This window comes from Vidua chalybeata, chromosome 1 (assembly GCF_026979565.1).
Source record: "Vidua chalybeata isolate OUT-0048 chromosome 1, bVidCha1 merged haplotype, whole genome shotgun sequence".
In the NCBI taxonomy this organism is placed as follows: Eukaryota; Metazoa; Chordata; class Aves; order Passeriformes; family Viduidae; genus Vidua; species Vidua chalybeata.
In genome coordinates this window covers 49,326,454-49,351,569 of record NC_071530.1, presented here as the reverse complement: position 1 = coordinate 49,351,569, position 25,116 = coordinate 49,326,454, and the positions used below count along the sequence as shown (strand labels likewise).

General features: G+C 35.1%; 1 protein-coding gene across 11 annotated transcripts in view; it reads right to left on the bottom strand.

Annotated features, from left to right (window-relative positions):
* CLASP2 (cytoplasmic linker associated protein 2) overlaps positions 1-25,116 on the bottom strand; it is a 144,254-nt gene that overhangs the window by 20,710 nt on the left and 98,428 nt on the right. For 3 of the 11 annotated variants that reach the window (XM_053966453.1, XM_053966461.1, XM_053966500.1), the window contains 8 exons: positions 24,050-24,151; positions 18,854-19,024; positions 17,843-17,950; positions 13,295-13,401; positions 9,235-9,479; positions 8,918-8,981; positions 3,628-3,791; positions 2,799-2,877 (listed from right to left, as the gene is read on the bottom strand). In XM_053966453.1, coding sequence (XP_053822428.1) covers positions 2,799-2,877; positions 3,628-3,791; positions 8,918-8,981; positions 9,235-9,479; positions 13,295-13,401; positions 17,843-17,950; positions 18,854-19,024; positions 24,050-24,151 — 1,040 coding nt within the window. Of the gene's footprint in view, positions 1-2,590; positions 2,642-2,798; positions 2,878-3,627; positions 3,792-8,917; positions 8,982-9,234; positions 9,480-9,935; positions 9,960-13,294; positions 13,402-14,072; positions 14,136-17,842; positions 17,951-18,853; positions 19,025-24,049; positions 24,152-25,116 lie in introns of all 11 variants that reach the window. The other 8 variants (XM_053966426.1, XM_053966470.1, XM_053966435.1 and 5 more) reach the window with 6 other exon arrangements.

Sequence of the window (25,116 nt, the reverse complement as noted above, 5' to 3'; positions counted from 1 at the left end):
CAATACTGTCACTTTCAGACTGCAGCATCCCAGGTGTCTGTCTCTAACTCACTGAATACTTAGGAGTGATTTGCCTGTGCCATTATATAACCAAATGACTAAAATATACACTAAAGATAAATTGCTGTGAATCTGTGTTACTCAGGTTTTTTTAAATCCAGATATATTAATGCTGATTTAGGGTAAAAAAAAAACAAACTTCCAATCAACTGTGGCAAAAACCTTTGTCAACAAATCAGCATTTTCAAAGTAAAGAAGGATTCTGAAACTTGAATTTTGATCACAATGCTTAAATCAACTCCTCACTGAGGCTGAGATGATATGAAACCCAAGAAAAATTAAGTAATGATTGGAAGTGTATTTCAGGACAATATCCATCCTTTGGAAACTGTATGTTTTGCACCTGCAAAAATAAGCTAAATAGATTATATCCCACCTAGGACAATTGACTACTATACCCATCCAAACATATGACCAGCACAGACACATACATCTGGTACCTCTAAACTGTGTTTCAGTAATTCACCACACCTAAGTGTAAAATGACTGCAGAAATATGACAGATATAGCACAGTACACTAAGCTGCATCCTTCATGGATTAGGTCAGTAGAATTCTATCTTCTCTATGGTTGGACTTTTTATTGCCCAGCTATCCAAATCCACCTCTGTGGCCCCTCTAAAAGCTCAAGTTTAACTGTCTGAGACTTAGATGTCTTTCTAAGTGTAAGAATGACAAGGACAGTTTACTCCAAAGGATGATTATTTACTACTATCATGTGAAACCCAGACAAAAAAGTAATTTGTAGAAGGGAATTGTTACACAGCTCAAATTTCTGATCTACCATCCCCTCTTTCTATCTGACCAGCTTTAGGGATGATGAAAATCCCCTTCTCTGACTCCCTAAAAACGAATGCTGTTTCTCAATATTCCTAGAAGAAATACAATGAGATAATAATTTATCAAAGAACAAAAGCTCAAGACTTCAAGAACTGGAGTACTCCTCTAGGATTATTAATTATTCTGTGGGTTTTGATCACATCAATTATTCAACTGATTATATAAATTATTCTATCTGGGTGCACTGAAGATGGGATTTAGGCAAAATACTCAATAATGTGGATATTAAATAGATTCTTCTGATCTGTGGGGAATAAATAACTGTCTGAATCCTGAAGTAGTAGTTACCACATAAAAATGAAGTAGGGGGCAGATTCCACTTTTTTCTGGGAAGAAAGCTTACCTTCTCTTAAATAGTTATATAATTTACTGTCCTAAAAATTCATTCTAAATACTCTTGATTTTGCTTCCAACTATAATATATTACAGTATAGAACTACTGGTGTTCTTCTATGGAGGTAACTTTTATCGACATCTTGATTACAGAATTCTCTCTCAAAATTAGTTTCAGAATGTCTTCCCATCAAGTGTTTCATATTTCTGAATTCCTTCTGGGTCATTTAGGGAATAATCTTGAACTCAGTCCCAAATCAGCCTCGTAGGAGTTCATGTCTTGTTCCAAATCTACACTCTCAGCTTTGAAATGTGCTTGATACACCTTTAACAGCTGTACACTAATGTATGGAAAAAGGAACATCTCAACCATCAAATTCACCTTCCTGGGGAGGAAAACCAAGCAAAATAAAACCAATCTCAATTTGTTCCAAGGATTCATTTAAACAACAAACTGATTTTTACTACCTCATTTGCTGTCTTCAATAAATGACAGCAGTCCCTTTTTAACACAGCTCTACGAAGCAACAGTGGTCAACGTATCAACTGTCCTCAAAAGCTTAAAAATGTAAGCTTTACTGTATTGTAGACAAAAAAGGCATATTCATGTGACTTTAGGTTCAACATAACTCTGGAAAAGTCATACTCTTGTGCAGTATCAAACTGAGTAAAAATATTTCGTGCAGGATAGAGCAGAAGATGCCAGTTATCATATGCTTGTTATTTCCCCATTCCCATCACTTATAAATCTTCTTCAGATTTGATGCATTTGTTCTAAAATCAACACTCTTTGCAACTGCAAATGTACTACAGAATACATTTTTACTTTTCAGATATGCTGGTAGGTCTATGGACTACAGATTCTTGGGTAAAAATGTGTGTAATTATAAAGCTACACACCACTTTCAGAAAAGTAGACTGTACCACAGAAGTAGCTGATTTTTAATATAGTAACTCAAGTTCACAGTAGTATTAGAATAATTTAAAATAACTCAAGGCCTATCAGGCTGAACACAGGAAAATATATATATATATGTATGAACTAGGGAAAAAAGTATGGGAAATCACAAACATAAAATTAGAAAAGACTTGATAGAGTGAGTTTGCATAACCAGCTTGATGTTAGGCAGCCACATTTTTGTTGCTCATTTTTGAGCAACATGTACTGTGCTTTTATTAGATCTCTCTTGCAGCAAACATTTTCATACTAGTGTCATGTTTAAAACTGAGCATCTGCATGCTTAAAATTTCTTGCAAAGGTTAGTAGCAGCATACAATGCATTCAAATAAAAATTATTGATAACACTGTAAGAGTTTCACATAGGGTTAAGAATAAAAACAGTAATTCAGACAAAAACCTTTGAGCTCCAAAAAGAGCGAAGCTGGTCCTGCAGTGCTGGCTTGACTGTCTGAAAGTTTATAAAAACAAAATCCACTAATTGAAAACCTTTCCTTTTTCTTTGTTTTTACACAAAACAAAAATAACAATCCAAATTCAAAAATTAAGACAAGCAAATTTCTATTAATGATAATTTCTGCTTGCGAAGCAAGCCTAAAAAGTCTTACCTTCAGACTAGGTGTCTGGGTCTGGTCAACAGTAAATCTCATTAAAATACTGAACTGGAGGTCATTTGGAAAAGATTCCCTGTAAACAAACAAAATAATGTTAAGTTACCTTAGATTTTCTTTTATGAACTGTTGAGAGACACCAAATAAGCCCTCACCCTTCTCAGTAAAGCTGAAACTGCTACCAGTTGCTACTATGTTTGACATTTCAGAAACATTTACCTAGCATGTTAAGGACAAGATTTAAGGAATTCCTGCTGCTATGAAGCAATCAATTATAGCTAGAACAGACAATACAAGTAATGTGGAATGATATAATTACGATATGCTAGAATTCTGATTCTAAATTGGGCTATTAGTGAAGTCTGGGGAGAAGGAAGGGAAGACAGAAAGCAAATCCATTATTACCATAACTTCTTAAAAGTTAATGCTGACACAGAAATGAATATTCTAGTGAAACTTTCACAGCAAAATAAAGAAGTGCAAACACAATTTCTACATCACTGAACACAAGGTGAGACAACAAACATACACGGCTCAAATGCACATTCTGGAATCAAGTAAGTAGTATCATATTAATTGTTCAAGCACTGAGGACTCAAACCCTTGCAATTAAGAGTCATTTCATGAAACCAAAATGCTGAAGCAACAAGGTTTACTAAAGTTTCAAGATCTGCCACGAGCTGTGCATTTTTCCAGAAATCGAACAGCAGACCAAAAAAAAAAAAAAAAAAAAAAAAAAAAAAAAAAAAAAAAAAGGCAGCAAAACCCTTGAAAATAGCTAACAACTATGTTATTATTGTTTTTTAAAGAGCTCATTACACATTACCTTGTAACATCAAGTGCCTTCTGAACTTTTGCTTGTACAGACCCAAGCAAATCAGCACCCATTTTTTTCAACAGCTGTGTCAACAATACAAACAGCCAGTCCTGCAGATCTTCTTTATGGACCTGGATGAAGTCGACCAGCGTCTCCAAAAACATACTGAACACCTAAAAGGCAGAAGAAGATGGAAAGAGGGTAGGATGGGGCAAAAGAGGAAACAACACTGACGTATGCCAAACTTACAAACGAAGAAAGCAGTAAGGGAATCAGAGGCAGAGAAAGGCAGTGTTTTGCAGCCAAGCAGGAAAAAAAGAAAAAAAGAAAGGAAAAGAAAGAAATCTGCCTTGCTTTTTCATTGGATTTTGATATAATAGTACATTGGAAATGTTAGCCGACTTCTGTAGAAGTTTGACAATTAGGTATTCCATGCAGTTTCGTCAAGAAAAGGAATGCTTACTGTGATGGCTGGCGCAACCTCAATTTTTCCAGTAAAACTTAAGTTTTTACCCTCTCAAGCTCTATCATTAAGTTGATTTTGTCATATTCCTCGGAGACTACAAAAACACCTTAAAACCAAAAAAGCTGCTAGAATTCTTTAGCAAAATATTAATTGTAAACATCTGCATTATTAAATACTGCAAAATCATGACAGCTGGCCAATTCCTTTACAGAAAATACTTGTAGAACAGAACAAGCTGCTTCTACTATTGCTGGTATCCCAACACAAAACTATTAACCACAGTAGGGAAGAAAAGCCACAATAGATTTCAGATTGGCAGGTGTTTAAAATACAGAAGTACTTTCATTTTTTTGAAAACATAATATCCATTGTCTTCTTTTCAACAAATCACGTTGAAAAGACTGCATTAGGTAAAAAAATAAAAAACAAAACAACAAAAGCAAAAGAACCAAAACCATATTTTTTTATTGGACTTGCATCAGGAAGAAGGACTTTTTTTGGAGGGAAGGGGTCAAGGAGGATGTGACAAATAGGTAACTTTGTTTAAAGAGCTCTTTTAATATGTTTCACTCGTATTAAGTTTTTTCAAGACCTAAGAGTGAAATCAGGATGTATACACTGTCTGCTTGTGTGGCCCATAGGTTTCCTGTTTCTCTGACAAAAAAAATGGGTGTTTGAGCTGAAAAGGTTCCTTCACAACACACGCTCCAGCACAGAGTTGGGTACAGAAGCACTGTTGTGGTGCAAAGAGGGTTGGGCAGATATTGCCCCTGAGTATTTATGTCATGGGTGCAAGGCTAGAAGTGGCTGGTGCAGAGCAAGGGCTGGAACCCCACATCCTCCTGCAGCTGACCTGCCTTGTCATTAGGGCCAAATTCGGCTGCTTCTGTGAGAGTGGAAAACCCCAAATTGTGATAACACCTCACACAGCTGCACACACTAGGCCATGGAAGCAGACTTTCTTCCACAGCACTGATGCAAGTAAGGAGGAGCTGGCATATGTTGCTGCATGCCTTCTTCACTGAGGAAATTTGATTGCTTTTCATGTTGATCATCAAGTCAGGGAAAGCAAATTCACACCATAAAGTGGAAAAAATCCATACAAGTATCTCTTAAAGAAGTGCCTCCAAATTTACACTAGAAATAAAAAATAAACTCAGATTCATTTTATCAGGAAAGGTTGGACCAGACCATCCTTGAGGTTCTCTTTTAACTAGGTTTTTATGACTCTTTCAGGATCTACTGGAGACTTGGGGAAATTTTTTAATACGTATCTTAAATACTGAAAATCTGTGTTAGAAACAAAACAATACAAATCCCTACTCAATATAAAACCCATCAGGAATAGCTACTTTAATTATTTCCCTTTTGGAACAAATTACATTAAAAATTGAGAAAAAAAAAAATTGCCAACTTCTGGGCTGTCTATGTAGATGTATATTCAAGTCTGAGGTTTCCAAACTATCCTGCCAGTAGTGGGACAAGACTTTTATGCGCAGGACTGGAAACAATCTGTCTCAGGCTAACCTGAAACAATACATAATTTTGTGGATTCACAAGCAGTAGCCACAGTTATAAGACAGAGGCAAAAACAAACCAATATGTATTTCCTCTATTCTAATATAAAGTGTTTGGCTTTCACAGCCCTAAAGTAAGGGGAAAATATACTTAGGCAAACAAACAAATTCTGGTGCTATGAAGATTACATTGTATGTGTGTGTGGGGATGTCTCACAAAATCCTTCAAATTGAACTACACAGCTCAGCACAATTTAAACCTGCACCTGTTTCTTTGAGTCTGCAGACACTGACACACATGGCTTTTCCATTAAAACATGGTAGACCGAACAAACTGGTTACAAGCTCTGACTTGATGGAGTAATATGGACTTCTTATGACACTTCAAACATGTAAAGTGGCTTAAACTGAAATCATTATAAAGTGAATTATGGTTCACTATGGCAAAAGTACTCTGAAGATCCTGTGCTGATGTTTTAGCTGTTAAAAATACAGATAATTGAGGACTCAGCTTTGTTTTCAAGCTTTGTTTCATTTTAGATCTACCACAGAGAATGTCTAGAGAAAAATAAGTCAAGTAATTTTGTTGCATTTAAAAAAAATACTTAACATATCATTTTGTCTCAGCATGAAGAATTTAAGAAGGCTGAAAGAGCATTTAAGGTAAAGTATGAATTTGGAATGGAAAATGGAACTCAACCACCTATATGTTGAAGAATGTATGTGGATACTGCAAAAATTGCAGTTTCCGCTTTTATGATGCAAACTGAAATCCTGAAATCAACCATCTAAAGTTGAAGTTCATAATAATTTGACAGTGGAAAAAAACAAACAGATATGGAAATAATTGTAAGTGATCTACCTCTAAAGTGAATTATTTCAGATGTGCCAACCACCACAATATAAAGCAGGAATGCATAACCAAACAATGTCAGTTAATTAGTAGATAAAGCACATCTCGAAAATTTACCACACATTTTACTATTTGTTTATAGCATTTTATGATTGCAAAAGGCTTGACACTGCATGAACTCTTTGGGGAAGAAAAATAGAGAAAAGGGGTTAATTGCACATTCATGCAAGTAAGGTTAGGCTTCCAACAAATATTGAACCAACTTACTCTCTAAAGAGAGTTCCAACACAGGGGACAGCATGCAAAACGAAACAAAAACAGAACAAAACAAAACAAAACAACAAAAAAGGGAAAAAGATAAAAACACACAAATTAGTGGCCATCAATACGAAGTTCCTGTAGGGAATATAAACCAAAATAAAACAAAAAAGGTACTTCAAAACTTTTATGAGAAATTTAAGTAATTTTATTGGGATACCCAATGTAAATTTAAAATAAGCACTCGGCATGTTCTTTAAGTCATTCTCCCATTTTCTCCTCCAAATATTATTACTCTCTAATTCTATGTAATTCCCTCCATCCAGATACTATGTTAAAGTAAACCTTATAAAATCCCACAAAAGTGATGACAGAATAATTCCTACAGACAATTGAGTAGAGTCTAAGATGAGATTTATGTAGGCGTATGTGTGTGATTAAAAAAAAAAAAAATCACAGCTCATGAACTCAATACTTAAAGGGTTCTCCTGATAACGTATTGATAACTATTAATAGTTTTGCAACATCAAAAAGCAGGCAAGGTTTCAGTGACTAGAACAGCTGTACCACAGGTTGCAACACAGGCCGAAGTTTCTTGAAGCTACATTATTTCATATTACAGTGGCCAGTAAACAGAACAAACAACTAGAATAAGTCAATATAACATTTTAAAATGCTTATTTAAAAGGTAAAATGCTCTTCTGACATATACAACTACAGCTTGCAACATTTTCATTATCCTTCCCTGGCTCCCATGCTACACAAAAATCTCCACAGTAGCTCTGACATACGCATTGCTGAAATATTAATTACCACAGAACCAGCACAATTAAACCAAGCTGCTATTAGCAACTTGGTCATTACTTCATATAAAAAATAAATATTCCAGCAATATTTCAATATTTAATATTCTTTCCTCTGCTTTGACTTTTTTAATGTAATGTTTCCTTCTTTTTAACTGCTTGGTTTAGTTTTTCCTTCTGGATTTCTGCAGTATGTGATCAACTTTAATACCAGGTTGCTGTCAGCAGTGCAAGTTATTTCCAAAATACATGGTGTCAGGGATAGCAGCTGTCACTTTTTCCAACAGGAAAAATAAAGAGGACAGATGAACACTAAAGTTAACCTGTCAAGACCTCTCATCACTCTGAATTTAATTTTCCATTGCAGCAATAAGGAAGACTTAAAAATATGTAAAATGTGTTGCATAATCAAAGTAGTTTTTCAGGATTCTTCTGGGAAAAGTCAATACTTCTGAAATAATACCCTATTACGCATTTATTGTTATAATTTTATCAAATCCGAAATACGGATACTAAGTGGGACATGTTATACTCAACATAAGAGATACCACTTCTTCCAAACAAGCCTGTAATTAAATAAAATATAAAGTTATGTAGTTTTTTTTACATTATTACATTTATTAGGCTCCTTCCTTACCTGCATTCCTTCTGCCATAAGAAACTGCAATGTTTAATCAACCTGTACTAGTAACCCACCTCCCACAAAAACTAAAAATACTATCATGCAAAGTAACTCACTTTAAAAGATTTTAACAGTCTTAGAAAACAGAAGCATTATTTTCCTTGTTATATTATCCATACTGAGTCATTACCTAAGTAAAACTGAATAAAACATCACATTTTCTTTTATAATAAAGTATATTCTTTATGGAATATTAAAAAAATGATGTAAATATTATTCACCAGTCTCAACTGCCAGCCCTGCCTAAGAAATTCATAGAAGACATCATAAGCTATGATAATACAAAATGTCCTGGAAAATAAATAAGTACACATTTGGCATAGGTTATCTGATTATGTATGATTTAGTCAGACAACTTTATTTGTAACTTAAATTACTGCAGAGCCTTTTGTTCTAATTGAGAGAAAATCTATACTTGTGTTGAAGTGGCCTCTGTAAACAACAACTTCTTAAAAACACAGATTTTGATCACAAAACACTGAACTACTTCAATGCATTTTATATGACATGAACTTTCACTTTATTTCCATGATCCTGCAGAAAAAGGGGGAAAATTATCTTGTTCAAAACTCTAAATTAAATTGAAATCTGATACCATTAACTGCTTTTGCTTGTGAAATTTTACATATGCAAATATCACTGATGTAATTTACCATAACTGTCTTTCTTTTAATTTATGTTTTCAGACACTTATTGAAAATAAGAAAAACCTACACATACCTTACTGTGAGGATCCGCAAACATTCTTGTGAAGATCTCACACAATCTTTTCAACTCAACACGACTGTCAAAATGACAACAATACATTAGTTAACTCCCTTGCTAGTTCTGCTAGAACACTAACGCATAGCGATCAGTGAAATCAAGGGTAAATATTGAATCAAATGATGTCGTAAATTAAGTAGAGGAAACTGTTTTGTTCAAGACATGGGTAAAAATGTAATAGCTTTCACCTAAAAGACACACTCTGCCTTCCCTCCCCCCTGCCTCCCACCAACATTGAAACAAGGTGTTTCTCTGTTGAGATGTCATCCTACCTTAGAGTTCTCTGGTTCTTCAGTAGGTTCTGCAGGCCTAGAAGGCCCTCTTTCCTCTCTGACCAGTTGGTGCTGGCACAGCGGTTCAGGACTTCAGCCACGTCTTCTGTCTGCCTCATGTAGGTCGGTATGCTCCCGTTCCTGGAGCTGTAGGACCTTTCCGAACAGGCACTTGATGCATCACTGTTGGCATCATCATCTGAGTACATCCCGTAGGATTCATATCTTCTTCGCATGGGCTTCTTCTATTGTACAGAGACACTCCAGATCAGCACTTATTCTCAAAGGGGTAATACAATGTACCCATAATGGGTCAAGAGACCAACAGTTTCAATAACCGGTGTGACCCCTACTCCCTGCAGTGACAAATGGCTCCAACCATTCAGCAGGTCAAACCAAGTTAATGAAAATATTTTGAAGTATGGCTTACATAGTATTCCAAATATAAACCCAAAGCAAATGGAGAGAAGACATATGTTTGATGAAACATTTAACTTTAGGTCTTTTTCAAGAACCCATAAAATTGCATAATAGGGTGACAAAAGACTTTTGCAAGTTAGTTATTTCATTTCATATCTTATATGTGTTACAGAATTTAAGAATCAGAAGTCTACACATATTTTGACATTTTAACTCATTTTGTATCAAACATGTTAATAGCAAAATATTAAACTATTAAAGAAGAAAAATAGTTTCTATACCTTAGTCCGTATGTCTCCTAAGAGCTGTTAGCAGTAAATTATTGAAAAGAAACAGAAATTGAGAACAGGAAGGTAAGGCATAGCAGCACTGTGAGTAATAAACTTCCTGCCACTGGACAACATAAAGTCTTACTGTAAATTTTGTTCTTAGCTCTCTGTGTCTGATTAGCATATCACACATAGTCAAGAAATAGTTTGCTAAGCTTCCATTTCCAGTAAAGTATTACATATCATGGGCGGGTTGGTCACAAAAACTTCTCTCTTATGCAGTGATATTTGAGCAGGAACACATTAATACATGCAGTCAATTGCTACTTAAGTACAAAACCGTTATTTGAACTATTTGCTTAACTTTAATATCTAAATTTTGTCATTGCAACAATTACAGTCAATGTTCTACAAAAGAACTGATTACATAATGCAAAATTCTAAATCTCCTAAAACAAAAAACAAGCCAACAAAACACAACACAACATACCAAAGATCAGAGGGGGAAAAAAAAAAAGCTATTTATCCTAAAATGAAAAAGATCCCACACACCTCTGCAAAGCAGCTCTTGCCATTCAAACTTTGCAGCTGAAGTCAGCATTTAAAAACTCAGTTCTGTTACATACTCAAAGAAGCAGTAGTAAAAGTGATCACTTTCCCCTTAATTACCACTGCCATTTGCACAGGGTTCTCATTTTTAACCATGGAATAACTTAAAGGATATCACAATATTAATCACAAACTAATCAATACAACAGGTAACAAGGAGGCTTACTGGCAACAGAATGAGCATACATACATGTGTAAGAGAGTAACTGAAGGGAAAAACAACATTATTAACAGATATTAAGTGTTTTGGAAAAGAAACACCATAAGGAAAAGAAGGATTTTTCAGTAAATGAATCTGAAATGCCAAAGATGCTACTAGAGTAAATGACAAAAATATGGAAAGATTTCCATTATTGCTGCATTTTATACAGCAATATTCAAAACAGATCTTAGGCAGAAGACTGACACCTGTTTGGCTTCACCACCACTAAAACTGGCAAAGTATTTTCATAAAATAAAAAAGAGTAACACAATCTGGAATATTTTTGTATTTATATTAGGTAAGTCAGGACTCTACATTCTACCTTTTAAAAATACCATTATGAGTATAAATCTTCAGTCTATCAGAAAACAAGAAGGGTGTTTATTACCATATTTCCATCTACATGGAGCCATTTGTACAGGACAACCTGTACCATTTGGAACATGGCAAAGAACCAGGCAAGTACTATAATAATAAAATATTGCAGTTCTTGATCCTTCTTTGTAATGTCAGACTCCAGTTAAAATATACAAACCCATGTTCCTCTAACATTTATAGCAGCATCATGGTATTTTGGATCCAGGTAATGCAAACCAGTTTCTCTGAAGAGGTTTTATTGCTTCAACAAAGCAGGACATATTCAAGCCTCAAGAGCAGTCATTGGAAACATGACTTTATCCTCAACTTCTATTCTTACTACATAATTTGCCCAGGAAATTTGAAAACTAAGAGGCTGCTAAAAGTATTGAAGATACTCTTTGTGATGCATCTATGTGGAGAGGACCACAGCACAGGCTTTTCAGCTATAGCCAGAAAATTTCCATGTCCCATGGAATGTTTTTCTGCTGTTCCCTATTCCAAAATCCAGACTGACTTCCAGTTTACAAACCAGCATTAACCATTAACGTTGAAAACTTTTGCAAGTTTGTAATAAGAGAAAGGGGAAAATGCATGCAACTTCACCATGACCTCTTATCGAAGATTTCCCAGATATTCTGATCTCTACGCCAGTGAAGGCACACACATTTTAAACGAATATGTCAAGAAAAAAGTATTAACCAAGAAATTAATAAATAGTCATACTAAGAATATGACAGAGTTCTTCAGATTTTGAAATTTTGTTTCTTTCTATTCAGTTATATCTGACTGTAATTTAGAGTCGAATTTGTAGCTTTTTACTAACTTTTGAAATAACTTTTTCTTAAACCAGAGAAATAACCATTTCTTTAAAGCATTCTGGTAACTAGAAAACAGATACTTACATGTATTTAATGATATGCAAATAGCATATAATAATTGATAAAAATGTACCTGATTCATAGCATCAGTATTTTAAATTAACCTAGGATTTCAGCTTCCTGATGTAAATTTCAGAATAGCAAAATACATGATGTGTTCAGTTTGGCTTACAGGGGCAGGAAGGCAGAGAAGCCAAACTTACCCTTTTAAAGAACAGTATAGCTTAAAAAAGAGAACAACCCGTTTTAACTTAGTGTAACATTTTGAAAACAAAGGAAAACAAAAACTAAAGTTATGAGATGCTACCTGCTATGTTGGTTTTGACTGAGCTAATTTTCCTCACAGTGATTGGTGTGGGGCTGTGTTTTGGATTTGTGCTGAACAGAGAGTTGATAATATAGACAGGTTTTGTTATTGCTGAGCAGGACTCACACAGAGCTGAGATCTTTTCTGCTTTTCCTACTGCCACGCTGGACAGGAAGCTGGGGGAGCATGGGAGACTGGGAGGAGACACAGCCAGGGCAAGTGACCCAAAATGACCAAAGGGACATTCCAGACCATGTGACATCATGCTCAGTATACAAAGTGGGGGGGAGAAGGCGGAAGAGGGGGATATATGGAGAGATGGTGTTTGTCTTCTCAAGTCACTTCTGTGTGTGATGGGGCCCTGCTCTACTGGAGATGGCTGAACACCTGCCTGCCCATGGGAAGCACTGAATCAATTCCTTGTTTGGCTCTGTCTGGCCGCATGGCTTTTGCTTTCCATATTAAACTGTCTTTACCTCAACCCACAAGTTTTCTGGCTTTTACCCTCCTGATTCTCTCTCTTGGTGGTGGGGGAGAGAGAGAGTGGCTGTGTGGGGCTTGGCTGCCCAGCCATCATTTTCTCACATTGATCTCACCTGCTGTCAGATAGAAAAACTTTAAAGGGCACCCAGACTTCTGGTAAGTCTGATGACAGACTTTAGCTGTCATCATTCTTAGCTATAACAAGCCTTCAACCTATCCTGAAGTTGTTCTAGCTGTTGTGAGAAACTGCTGATTACTTCTACCTGCTCAAGTGGCTCCTTGGGCCACTCCAACACAACAGTCCAAGAGTGTTTCCTGTCTGCCATTTAAAAAAGCATGCTTCTCAAAAGTTAAAACTCATGTAGGAAATGAAAATTTCAATACTTGCAGCTCCACCAACTCAGTTTCTTTTCTTTTTTTTTTCTGAGAAGCCAATAAAACAATAAATGACAAGTTCTTCTGCATGCTATTGTACAGGAACCGAACACTTAAAGAGTCTATAACCTACACAAGGTAAGTGTGTGATTCTTACCAAAGCATCTGCTACTGCTTCTTCCACGTCAGAACCTGTGTTCAGAACTCGCATAGCACTGACCGATGATGACAATCTACTTGACTGACTAATTCCAAAGCCAGTACCTGTTACAACAACAAAAATAAATACAAAGAATTCAATCAGAATAGAAAGATGGGATGTAAGTATCACACTCACTTATAAAAACCCAAGTAGAAGAAAAGCATTTGCTTGGCATTTTTAATAAATTATGCAGTGGATAAAGTAACTGTTTTCATTCTGAAGTCTTTAGTGGTACAGACAAAAGTAAGAATTCAAGTAAAAACCCAGTCACCTACAAATGTTCGGTTCCAAAATCCCATGGAAAAAACCCTATAGAACAATGGTTTTATTTGAAAGAAGTTTTGCTTTTTAAAAAAATTCATGTCTTCTTCATTTTGGGTTTTTGTTTTCATTTAGAAAGAAAGCACATACAATAGGAAGGCTATTGAGACTGTTGATTAGAAAACTACATGCATAAAGAATGCTCTACAAATACTAAAAAAATGGAAAACTAAAGAAAGTTCTTCTGCAAGTAAAAAAATGTTGTTAGGGAAAAAAAGGATTAACATTGGAGGATGAGGGTGGAGACAAAATCTAGCAACATAAACACATCTATCTGGATTATTAAAACCACAAATTTCAAATTAATATAAATAATGCTTTCTAAAACTGAACTATGAGAATAACCAAGTGGTGGGGAAAAAAAAATCCAGGATGACTGCACAGATGACAGCAAAGGGTACTCATCCTTCACCTGTGGCCCCATAAGCATCAGGAGCGTAGAGGGCACCAGTAGATCTGGAGTGATGTCTGGAAGCTGCAATAACAGGATTAAATAAACCCTATCTATGACCATAGAATCAAAGTGCTGCAATAGCTGCTCAGACGAACAAGAGACTATTTATCAAAAAGATTCAGCTTAAGCACAAGAAACTGAGTATTAAACAGAAGCAAAAATCTTCAGAGTAGTTCTTTGATTATACCAAATATGATTATATAGGTTTATGTACACTGGACATTTCATGCATAATTTTTTTTTAATTTACAAGATTAAGAGCAGGGTAAAAGCAAGTATGTTTCAGTTCAAAGAAGAAAAGGTGCACAGACACACATGCACACACTCACACACAAACAGAATGATCAGAAATACCTACAAAGTTATCAGTCCACTGACAGTGGTCTTGCAATTTTTAAATTAAATGTGTTTTTAAACAATTCAACTTTTTTCTTCACTCAACTAGTTTCTGCATGCTCCAGTCAGAGCCAGAGCTCACATATCAAACATTATCTGCAAAAAGTGCTTCCTGCATGAACCTGCTGTGTTGGCAGCTAACAATTTGTACACACTTGAATTCTTGCCTATGTTGCGGACAAATCAACCTCAGTAAAAACTCAACACTATGTAAATGAAGTTAAAATTATCCAATTGTAATTAAAAGTTTAACGTAAGCCAGCTAATGCAATTAATAATTCACATACTTACTATTATATTTAAATAAATAAAATGTGAAGCTGAAACACAAACTAGTTACTACAGCTCATTAAGATTCTTTAAAGTTATGGGAACTAGAGATCCTTAAGAATTTCTGAACAAAACTGAGTACCCCAGTCCTTATGGCACTTGTATAAAACTGGTTTTTTAGTGGTTCTGAAGAAGTTTACTCACCATTGCTAGTATTTTCTGTCTTAAAACAAACAATTTTTAAATTAAATGTGTTTTTAAACAATTCAACTTTTTTCTTCACTTAAGTTAGAAACTTATCACCACATAAATGACAATTTAACCTGGAAGCCAAATGTCCACCCACAGTGGCAAAACCCCCAGATAAAATCTTACAATTTAATAAATAACTGTAAATCCAAGTATTTTACTCCTTCTGGATATATAAAGTAGCATGAAAACAAATCAAATTAATCATCCTTTTCTTTGATCAACGAAGACCATTCAAGAGTCTGATTTGAATTATGTACAGGTGAACCATGGATCAAATGACATCTTGGGAAAAACCTTTTAACCTGAATGCACTTCCACAAAGATCCTAAGTCCTGTAAAGATCCCAGAAAAAAACACTCTGTCTTTCCACATTAAGTTCTCCACTCCTTACGTAAGGTACTTTATTTCTAACTAATCCTACATGAAGATGTTTGGCTAGGGCATTTTAGTTTGGAATTAATGCTTCACGGAATGCTTGGTTCTTTAGAAAGTGTGTCTCAGCATGGAAAAGGAGACAGGACTGAGGATGTCACAACACAGACATCACAGCTGACAGCTCCTTAAATAGAGTCATTAATGGGATAAACCTTCCCTTTACTTTCCATCAATGAGTCCTGAAAATTAAAGGTTCAGCTGATAACTAAAAATTGAAACTTTAGGCAAGAAACTTGAAATGACTCCTGCTCCTACATACATTTGAAATATGCTGGAAAAGTTTTTAAGACAGTGAAAAAAGCATGATATTTTGGGTGAAACATATCTCATTCCAAAACATATTTTAAAGAATATTCTTTGTACCCCTCAGACTGCAGAAATTGTCAAGTATTTACTTTTGTTGTTGCATTTTTTAAAGGATGAATCAAAATAAGACTTTAAATGGACTCACACTAAGATGATTTCTTAGCTGAAATATGGACATTATATTAGTCTGATATCTAATACTGACTATATTTAACAAAAGTAGACATTTCCATATAAATTCCAAATCTCTTGCTTCTTAATGGCTCTTATCTCCCAGTTTATAACACTATACTGAGACATGAGATTACATAAACACTTCATACCAATGTATGTGGTGAAGTAATTATGTAGCATTTAGGTCATTTTATACCCCAAAGAGGGATAAAATAAATTTTCATTTGTGTTCGTAAGTAAAAATTTCTGTGCTGACAATGAGAGGCAATGCAAGTTACATTCCCCTATTCATCCCAATGTCAAACTGCCTCTAGCTACACAAAGCTGAATTTGCCTTATTTCATCTTTCACTTATACCAATCTAACACTGAATGTAATTTTAAATAATCCAAATAAAAAGTCACACTAAATGGAATCTTCATTTATTCTCAGTATAATTTCCTTTTTTTTTCTTTTAAACCAGTGCTGGATTCCTATACACGTTACTTTGCATTCTCTGTGCTACCAGACAATTCCACCTATTTCACTAGTATAGGTACGTCTTTTGATTTCTGAATTATAAAACTGAACTACAAAAATAAGAATAAAACCTCCTGTGGCATCTATCCCAGCAACACATCTCATGGTATTGCCTAATACAAACTTAAGATAGCAAGCATTCGACCAATTACAAAATGTAAATCTGATCTTGGATGCATGTAATTCAAATCAAGCTGTAATACAGCAAAAGAAGCACAAGGAGTTCTGCAAAACACCCTTGTTTTTGAAAGAACAGAAGGTACATGTCTACTTCAACACAATTTCCCAGCTATGTTTGAGAAAAAAAGATACAGGTTTCCTAATGGATCCTGCATAACATCTACTTTTAGTATCATTTCCCAATTAAACAGCACCTGGGCAAACTAGCCTTAGTTACTGAAACAGCTTTCATTCAATTAATCTGTACTCTCCCAATAAAACCATGGCTGGCAGCAAGCCCTAGCAGGCCAAAACATATGTCCAGTGCTAATTAGAAATACAGTAGGGTGCCTCAATTTGAGACAGAAACCAGAGATTTACTATTTTCAGACAATGTTTAACAGCTAGTATTATGAAGTCCTTAACTGTAAGCTACACTGAACAAAGCAAGTAAGAAGGACACATACTGAATACTATTTCAGACAAAGGGAACACCAAAAAGAGATCTATTTCACATTCAATTGCACGGAGAGTTTAGTATTACCAGACAAGCAAAACAAAAACCCTAATCGACAAACCCAAGCACTTTAAGCAAAATTTACTATCAACTTTGTAGGAACCTTGACAAAGATATGTAGAGATGAAAACCTTCCCTAATCCTTAACCAACATGTTAAGGTAATTATAAACTAATGTCCTTATGCCTCACTGACATCTCAGAAACAGACTGATAATCTTGCAAAACCTTGCCATTTGTGTCAGACCAATAAGCCGTTGACCATATAGCTACAGGGACATAATAAAGTGTATTTTCTCCTTACACACTAAAATAATTCATTGACTAGGTAGAAAATTTTGAGCAACACCTGACCCTGCACTCTAGTACCCAAGCAATGAGTGCTGCAATGAAAAGAGAAACACATGATTTCAAAAACATATTGAAAAGCAGAAGTGCCTTTTCAAAATGACATCTAGACACTGCGCATCACACACCTTTCTAGACTTGGCACTTCAGACTAAGCCTAGCAAAGCCTGTATTTTCCTGTGTGCAGCCCATTCACACATTGGTCAATCCTCCACGGGGGTAAGTGGGGGGAGAGCCAAAGGAAGGGAGAACATGGTGGCCAGCTACAAGCTAAATGAAGGAGGCACGGATTCGTTAGGCGCACGAAAGGAAGGGCAGGGACAGCCATGCACGACAAGGCTCCGAGTACTTACCGAGGGGCGGGAAAGAGCGGACAGGGCTCGTGTCCCTGCTACTTTCACGGCTGGCCTCCCTGCTGCAGCCCTGACTCACACTAGGCCGAGGAATGCGACTGCCTCGCGCTAGTATGATTCAGGGTGCAGACAAACAGCGGCACAAAGGGAGAAGACATAAGAAAAGTTGCAGTTTTAATGCAATTCTGTTCCGCAGTAAGATCAAAGACGCATTTCTAAGAAAAGACATTGATAATTATGTTGCATTTTAAGTCATAACCTTCTTTATAGACTTTCTTGATTGTGCTGGATTAGTCTAAGTGTAGGCGGTTCAATGAAATTATTTTTTTGCACAGCTTAAAATGGAAATTTACAGAATGCTTGAAAGACTCTTTGGAAAGGATGGAGAAAAAAACAAGCAACATTGAGTAACGATTCAGAATTTGTGCTCAAGACCAAGTTAATCAACAGCAGCACCAATGGAAAACCCCAGAGCTTAATAAAGAAAGGAAATAAAATTATGTGGCTAAGATAAAAATCAGAAATACAAAATAAGCACAGCATCAATACCATTAAAATCAACAGATGTTTTTCAGTAACACTGTTTGCAATAAAGTGCAATCAAATTATACTGTGAGGCTGAAGACATGTAACCTTCATTTTAGCATCATAGCATTTACACATGTGCACACGCGTACACAGAAGACATGAAGTAATGAAGAACGTATTTTCAAAATGGTATCACACTTTCATTCAAAAGATATGGGTATTTTGGGCATGAAGTGAAAAAAAGGGAAGGAAGAAAGGGAGGTGAGGAAAAGAACAACTACAACATTCTGACAAGAAAACCCTCAAATTTCAGCTTCAGTTTAAAACTGTCTTGTGTATCAAAAACTAGTCTCACAAAACAGCTAGGTTCCAGGATGTATTCTATTTTTTCCATCCACCTATTACTAAATAGCAGCTGTAGATATCCAGCACTTAAAGTAAGAAGGGCTATAAAGAAACCAAGAGTTATTTGGTGACTCTTACCTACTGACAACCTAGAAGGACTAGCTTCTCTACTGCATCCCTGACTTCGTGGGATTTTGCTCCGTTTTTGTGCAGCTGCAGGATTCACCAACACTCTCTGAACTCCTGTGTTCATAGTGGAAAGTGTGGTTGTTGTCAAAACTCTTCCAGGAGACCCAGATCTACTGCCAGCTGAAGGTAGAATGAATAGATATTAGCAACAGCACAGTGGACAAACAATCATGGTTAAAAAGAAAATAATACCTGAAGTTAGTAGGAAGGTGGTGGCAGACTGAAATGATCAGGAAAAACTTACAAGGTAAAAATATGAAATAGAATGCCTTGGAACAAGTTCTTACAGTACTGCATACAAGGTAGTTAAAATTATAGATGCAAGGAAGCACTTGACATGATATTTAGCACTACATAAGCTCAAAAAAACCACAATTATTATTTCTGGACTTTGTCAAGAATTCCACGATCCCTAAAATGAACATGTTCTTTTTTCTTACACTATATGGTCTCACTAACCCTATTTTCTATTAATACAGAAAAGCAAACAAACAAACATGTTAGAAAGCTAAAGGGAGAAATTTTAAACTAGGATTTCATAATGATCCCAGCTCTTCCATTGCAACCAGTGTTAGAATTAATTAATGTGATTTTCCTAACATTTGTAATCTTCTGCCTTTCTTTTAAATGCATGGGGTCTTCAAGGACTATTCTGACATTAAATAAAATGTGACGGAAGACAGAGTACTCATGTACATTTCTGTGGACGTTACCCCACAAATTACAGAAAATTTTCAATTAGTTTTAAACAAGCTAAAAAATTGACTAGGATATATTTAAGTGTCTTAAATTTCTTTTAATTAAAACTATATAGTACAAAGTACTACAGATGTTCAAGGTACAGTATCACTACCAGAAACTGTGGTCACTTATCTTTAATTTTGATATTTCAGTTACAGAATATTTAAGTTCTAAGTTCTTAACAAAGAATTAATTCTTCTCTAGCTGTAACTAATTAGTATCATCAGCTGATATTAATATATTGTTTCTAGCTGTACAATTCAAGAAATATGACCAAATAAAAAGCAATTTCAATCAAAGACTACTTACATACAGATTTGAACCCTTCAATAATCTTTAAAATACAATCAGGTAACTGTATGACCACAGTGATGCTATCAGATTTACAGAGAACATGCAACTTTTCAAGTGAATTTCATGGGTTACTTCTTATGAAACATGTTGAAAAAAAGATACAAGTTGACTAAAGCTTGACTCTATGGGAAAGGAAAGAAAATCTCAAAAAAAGTAAAACATATGCTGGGTGGAAGAGAGAAAAAAAAAAAATGTACCATGCATATACTTTCAGATTCATTGTTTGAATTCAAACTTGACATGATTATTTAGCAAAATCCCTTTTCCAAACACTGGGCCTATTCAGCAGAAATGATAAATAAAGTATTATGCAGCCTGTAAAAAAACAAGCACAACTTCTATAGCAACAGAAGAATAAGCAAACCTATAAAACAGCTGTTATGTGCAAAAATTAAGGTTTTGACAGTTTCTTCGTATCAGGGTATTTCAACTTAGACCTGATGTTAATTATGCTTTCTTCCTGTTTTGTATCTCTTTAAAACAGTAAAAATATTGTTGAAGGTTTCACTATGCTGCAGACTTGTACATTTTCTTCAATAGGTCAGAAATCTAAAAAAAACTTATTCTTCTCAGAATATTCAGAAGAAATACAACCTCTTGTTCTAATACTTTATTTAATCTTTCTATAGTCTGATCTGCAACGTGTACCACTGCAGCATAAATTAACTGAATGCATTTACATAGCCTGAAAATACTATGCTAGTAACAGCATTGGCATACTCTTGTCAGTATCACCACTACCAGCAAATCTAAGTGAGCTGAATGATGAAAGAAAGATTACTAAGACACCACTCCAAAATGACAAACCCTTCCCATCTCTCCTGCTTTCTACATAAGGACTGCACCCAATTAAATTACATGCAGCATATGGAAAAAAAGCCAGCCAGAATTTCTGCTGAATAGGGTCCTTAAATGAGGTATGTCAAACAGGTGATCAAACAATGATGTGTACACGAATTCTGTAGACTCTTACCACCAATGGGGTTAGCAGACTGTGATCCTGAACAAGTGTAAAGGCAGGATTAGGGTAGGGATTTATAATCCATGAAGAGGGAGGGAGCAGAGCAGATTAAAAAATGAATGGCAAATGGAAATAAGAAAGCTTTAGTCATTTCACACAGGAAAAAAAGCCACAAGGGGGTTATGCTAAAGCAGTGCTATTAAGTAGCTTCCACAATTGAAGAATTAAACTCAGATGCTATGTACAAAGCAGATGAAGCAAAGCTGCACAAGCAAATTACAATTCTTCAGCTTTCTAATCAACAACTCAACACTGAAGAATTAAATTTCAATTAAGCATGAAACTGTAGCCTGGATATTACTTGAAAACAATATTACATTGCCAAAAGGCTCAAGAAGTTCAACAGCTCAACAAAAATTACACACAAGATCAAAACTTTGTTTTTTGAGACACAACAGTAAAGGAACTGAGCTGCAGGTGTGGTGGATGACCAAAACAAAAAAACCAAATTCACAATGGCATAACTGAAAAGACTTGCACAGAATTCTTCGTTTTCCTCTTTAAAAGTAATCTTGAGTATAAAAGGAAGAATTTGTTTCCATTCAGAAGTTCTCTGAATGTCAACTGTAATACAATTTTAGCAGACCCTGTCGAATTACCTGATAACCAAACTAGAAAGAAGAGGAAAAAAATGTAACCATTTTTTTCCATAGGTAAGAATAAAATAATGAGTCATTTACTTTATGTTAATTTAAAGAGTAAAGGGCTTTTAAAACCCTAAAAAAATCTTTTTTGTAAAAGCATTCAAATTTGCAAGTCTTTCATAAAATGATTTTTGAACAAAAGATAGCTGTAACCCAAAAATTAACAAAAGCATCTGTGCTAGAGTAGCTTTAAAAAAATAGCTTAAATCTAATATGAAGTGCTTCTCTCATTGTATGAGCTGGGGAACTAAAACAATCCCCTGTATGGAAACATTAAGCATCACGCTTCACACAGTGATTTTCAGTCACATAAAGAAGCATCACCTAAATAGCTGGCATACAGTGCCTGAGAATTCTCTTTTGCCTGTCCATTTGTATTCGCCCTGTTTATCTGCCTTAAAACATCTCAGAATTCTTGTTCTCCCCCACTGACAGGTTATAATGAGCTATTTGAAGCAATAGATTCTGAACAGAAGTAGTAATAAAAGGCTGTAAAGATGCATTCATGCATTTAATTTTCACACATCATCACATGTAGTCAGATCTAGTTATCTCAATATCAATTAATCTCTTTAGACATTAATACTGTGTAAGAATTAAAAAAAAAAATCCCTGTCATTATTAGTAAAAAAACTGGAAAGGCTTAATTTTGCTTCTCTGGATATACAGTTATTTAATGTTATACGACAGTGATCATCACTGAAGTATTATATTGCTACCTAAATTTACCCCCTCCCCCAGACATTTATCAAACATCTTCACTTTCTAAGAATTTACCAAAACTATTCAAAGTACAAAAGTATTTTCAAAAAGCTTAATTCCAAACTTTCCTAATACTAATGAAAAAATTGTTACAGACACTGCTTATAGCTTTTCCTAGAAGGGAAAAAGGGATTAGAAGGAACTTTACATTCCCTCCCTCTTAAAATATTCACATATTCTTTGCTTATGGTACAGTGCAGAAATCTGTAAAACAAGTTTTCCAGAAATGTTTGTCCCAGCCAGTAACGACTCATGTTCAGGCTCTCTTTCACAAACACTTCTGGGATTAGAGCATTGCCTAAGCCTAAGCCCTTAAGGGAACTTCTACTGAATTTTAGTGCGCTACATTTATCTGTTCACATTGTTTGAAAGCTGTATTTCAGAAAACCTGCAAACACTAGATCAGTGTCCAACTGTACTTGCTGGGAAATTGTATTATGCAAAACTGAATGGCAAGTACTCTAACAGGAAAAAAAAAAACAGCTACTACCTGTTTTTTTAACTTCTAAAATCATTCTATTTACAACAGATGCAGTCATTGCTAGGAAGACAAATGCTTCTGCCATTAATCACATTATTAAGGGGTTTTATTAAAGAAAGTGGATATGGGTAGTGATAGAAAAAGAACTGTATTGAAAATTTTAAACCTGGTAAAATTTACTGGTTTAGAACATTAGATCTGACAATTTATACAAGTGGGAAGTTATTTTATTGTGCATTTGTCTTCTTTTCATTAATTTAGTTGCATTTCACTTAACTAGACAAAGATAAGAATCTGAAAATGCTACAGAGCTTAGTCAGAAAATGTCTGTTGGCAACATCAGATGTGTGGACGATCTGCTGTAGGTCAGCCAGTGCCAAGAGTATGAGGTAATCAGGTCTTTTTAATTAATGACTGAGTGCTTGGCTAGATCTGCTTTGGTTACTAAACACACACAAAAAATTACTGTGGATTAGCTGACACACATTAAATTGCTTGTTTTAACCCTTTGACTCAAAACCAGTTCAGTAACTGATTATAAAGTGAGGGATTAGTATTTTTCCTTCAAAGAATAGTTAAGTAAAGGCAAGAGCTATAATACAAGAAAAAGGAGTTTATATCTAAGAGCTACAGAAGTGCCTAGCTTAAAGTGAAAATGAGTATTTCTGGCTAAAAGAAGACTTTTTTAAAAATGGAAAATTAGGTCTCTGGTAACAATGAGGACATCATTCAGCCTATCCATTCTTCTCTATTACTAGTCCATGTTTACTGGCCTTTCATGTTGGGGAAGTCAGAAAAGGGGGGAAAAGAATGTTGAGAAGTTATAATTGAAAACAAAATTTAAGGATAGATTTCACTTCCTGCTACATTATCTAATTTAATTGGCAAACTAAGACCTAACCTAGTATTTTGTCCAGAGAAAAACACATGAATCAGAAAAGCATGCAAATACCACTGACCCAAAACACTGAAAAAAATACCTTCATTTTGGTCTGGCGATGATGAACCTAAGGCACAGAACAACAACTCAGTATGTCGCTTTTTTAAAAAAAATTAACTTTGACTGTAGCCATTGGTCAATGAATATATGCTTAAGCATTTGGCCTCTTTATCAGGTATAACTGATAAACAGAAATACATACGCTGAGATTGTGACACCACTTTGGTTCTACTCCGTCCTCTGGAATCTGTTTTAGAATTTCCAATACCAACAGAAGGGGTCGAGAGCTTTGATCGTATACGGCCTAGAAAAGAAAAATGGTATTAAATTAATTTTTCACAGTCAGGTAAGAAGCAGAGCATCAGTAGTATTTACTAATATTTTCTAAAGTTTCTGCATATAAAAGAAGTGCAATGTAACCCAACTGGTGACAATTCACTTGGGATAATTAGTAGAAATTTGAACACCCTGAGGAATTTAATAGCTGAGGAAGCAAGATACTTCTCCTCTGATACTACATGTTTCAGCAAACAATTTGCACATTACACCTTCAACACCCTGTACTGGCTAGCTAGTTCTTCCTTCCAACATATATATATCGATTACATTAAAAAAAAGGAGAACTTTACTCAATACAATGTAATGCAAACACTAATGTTGCTGTATCAGGTACAGTCTTCTCATGATTACTTGAGCTTGTAATTCTACTTTTGCTGTCATAAAACTACAGAATAGGATTCTGAGCTTTCTTCCTAACTTCACTACTCTTTTTAGAAATCTAAATACTAGCTTTTTTATTACTGACGATTCTACTGTTGTCCTGGCCCTGGTAATCCAGGCTTCTACAGGATTTCCCAAACCTTATAGAGCATTTTGCCAATACTAAATACATTTAAGTACTTCTTATGATAACATGATATAAAGAAATATTACTCTCCCCCATAGATAGAAAAGCCAAGCAAGAGGTAAATGAAACTAAGTATCTACAAATAAAACAAGAGATTAATTTTTCTCTAGAATGCCAGATTCTCTTGGGTTTGGTCAAACCCTTCTGCATTTTTAGCCATGTTCCTCGTAACATCTAGCATATACAAAGAAATTACAAAAGAAAGGAACACCCCAGTTTTCTGAATTATAGCTAACTGAAAGATCATTCATAAAAGAAAATAGTGGTGCTGTATACTACATTTCCAAAGTCAACCTCTCAAACAACAGAAAAACGAAATCAAAACCAAACTCATGCTAACCATAATTCTTCTAAGTTGCAAG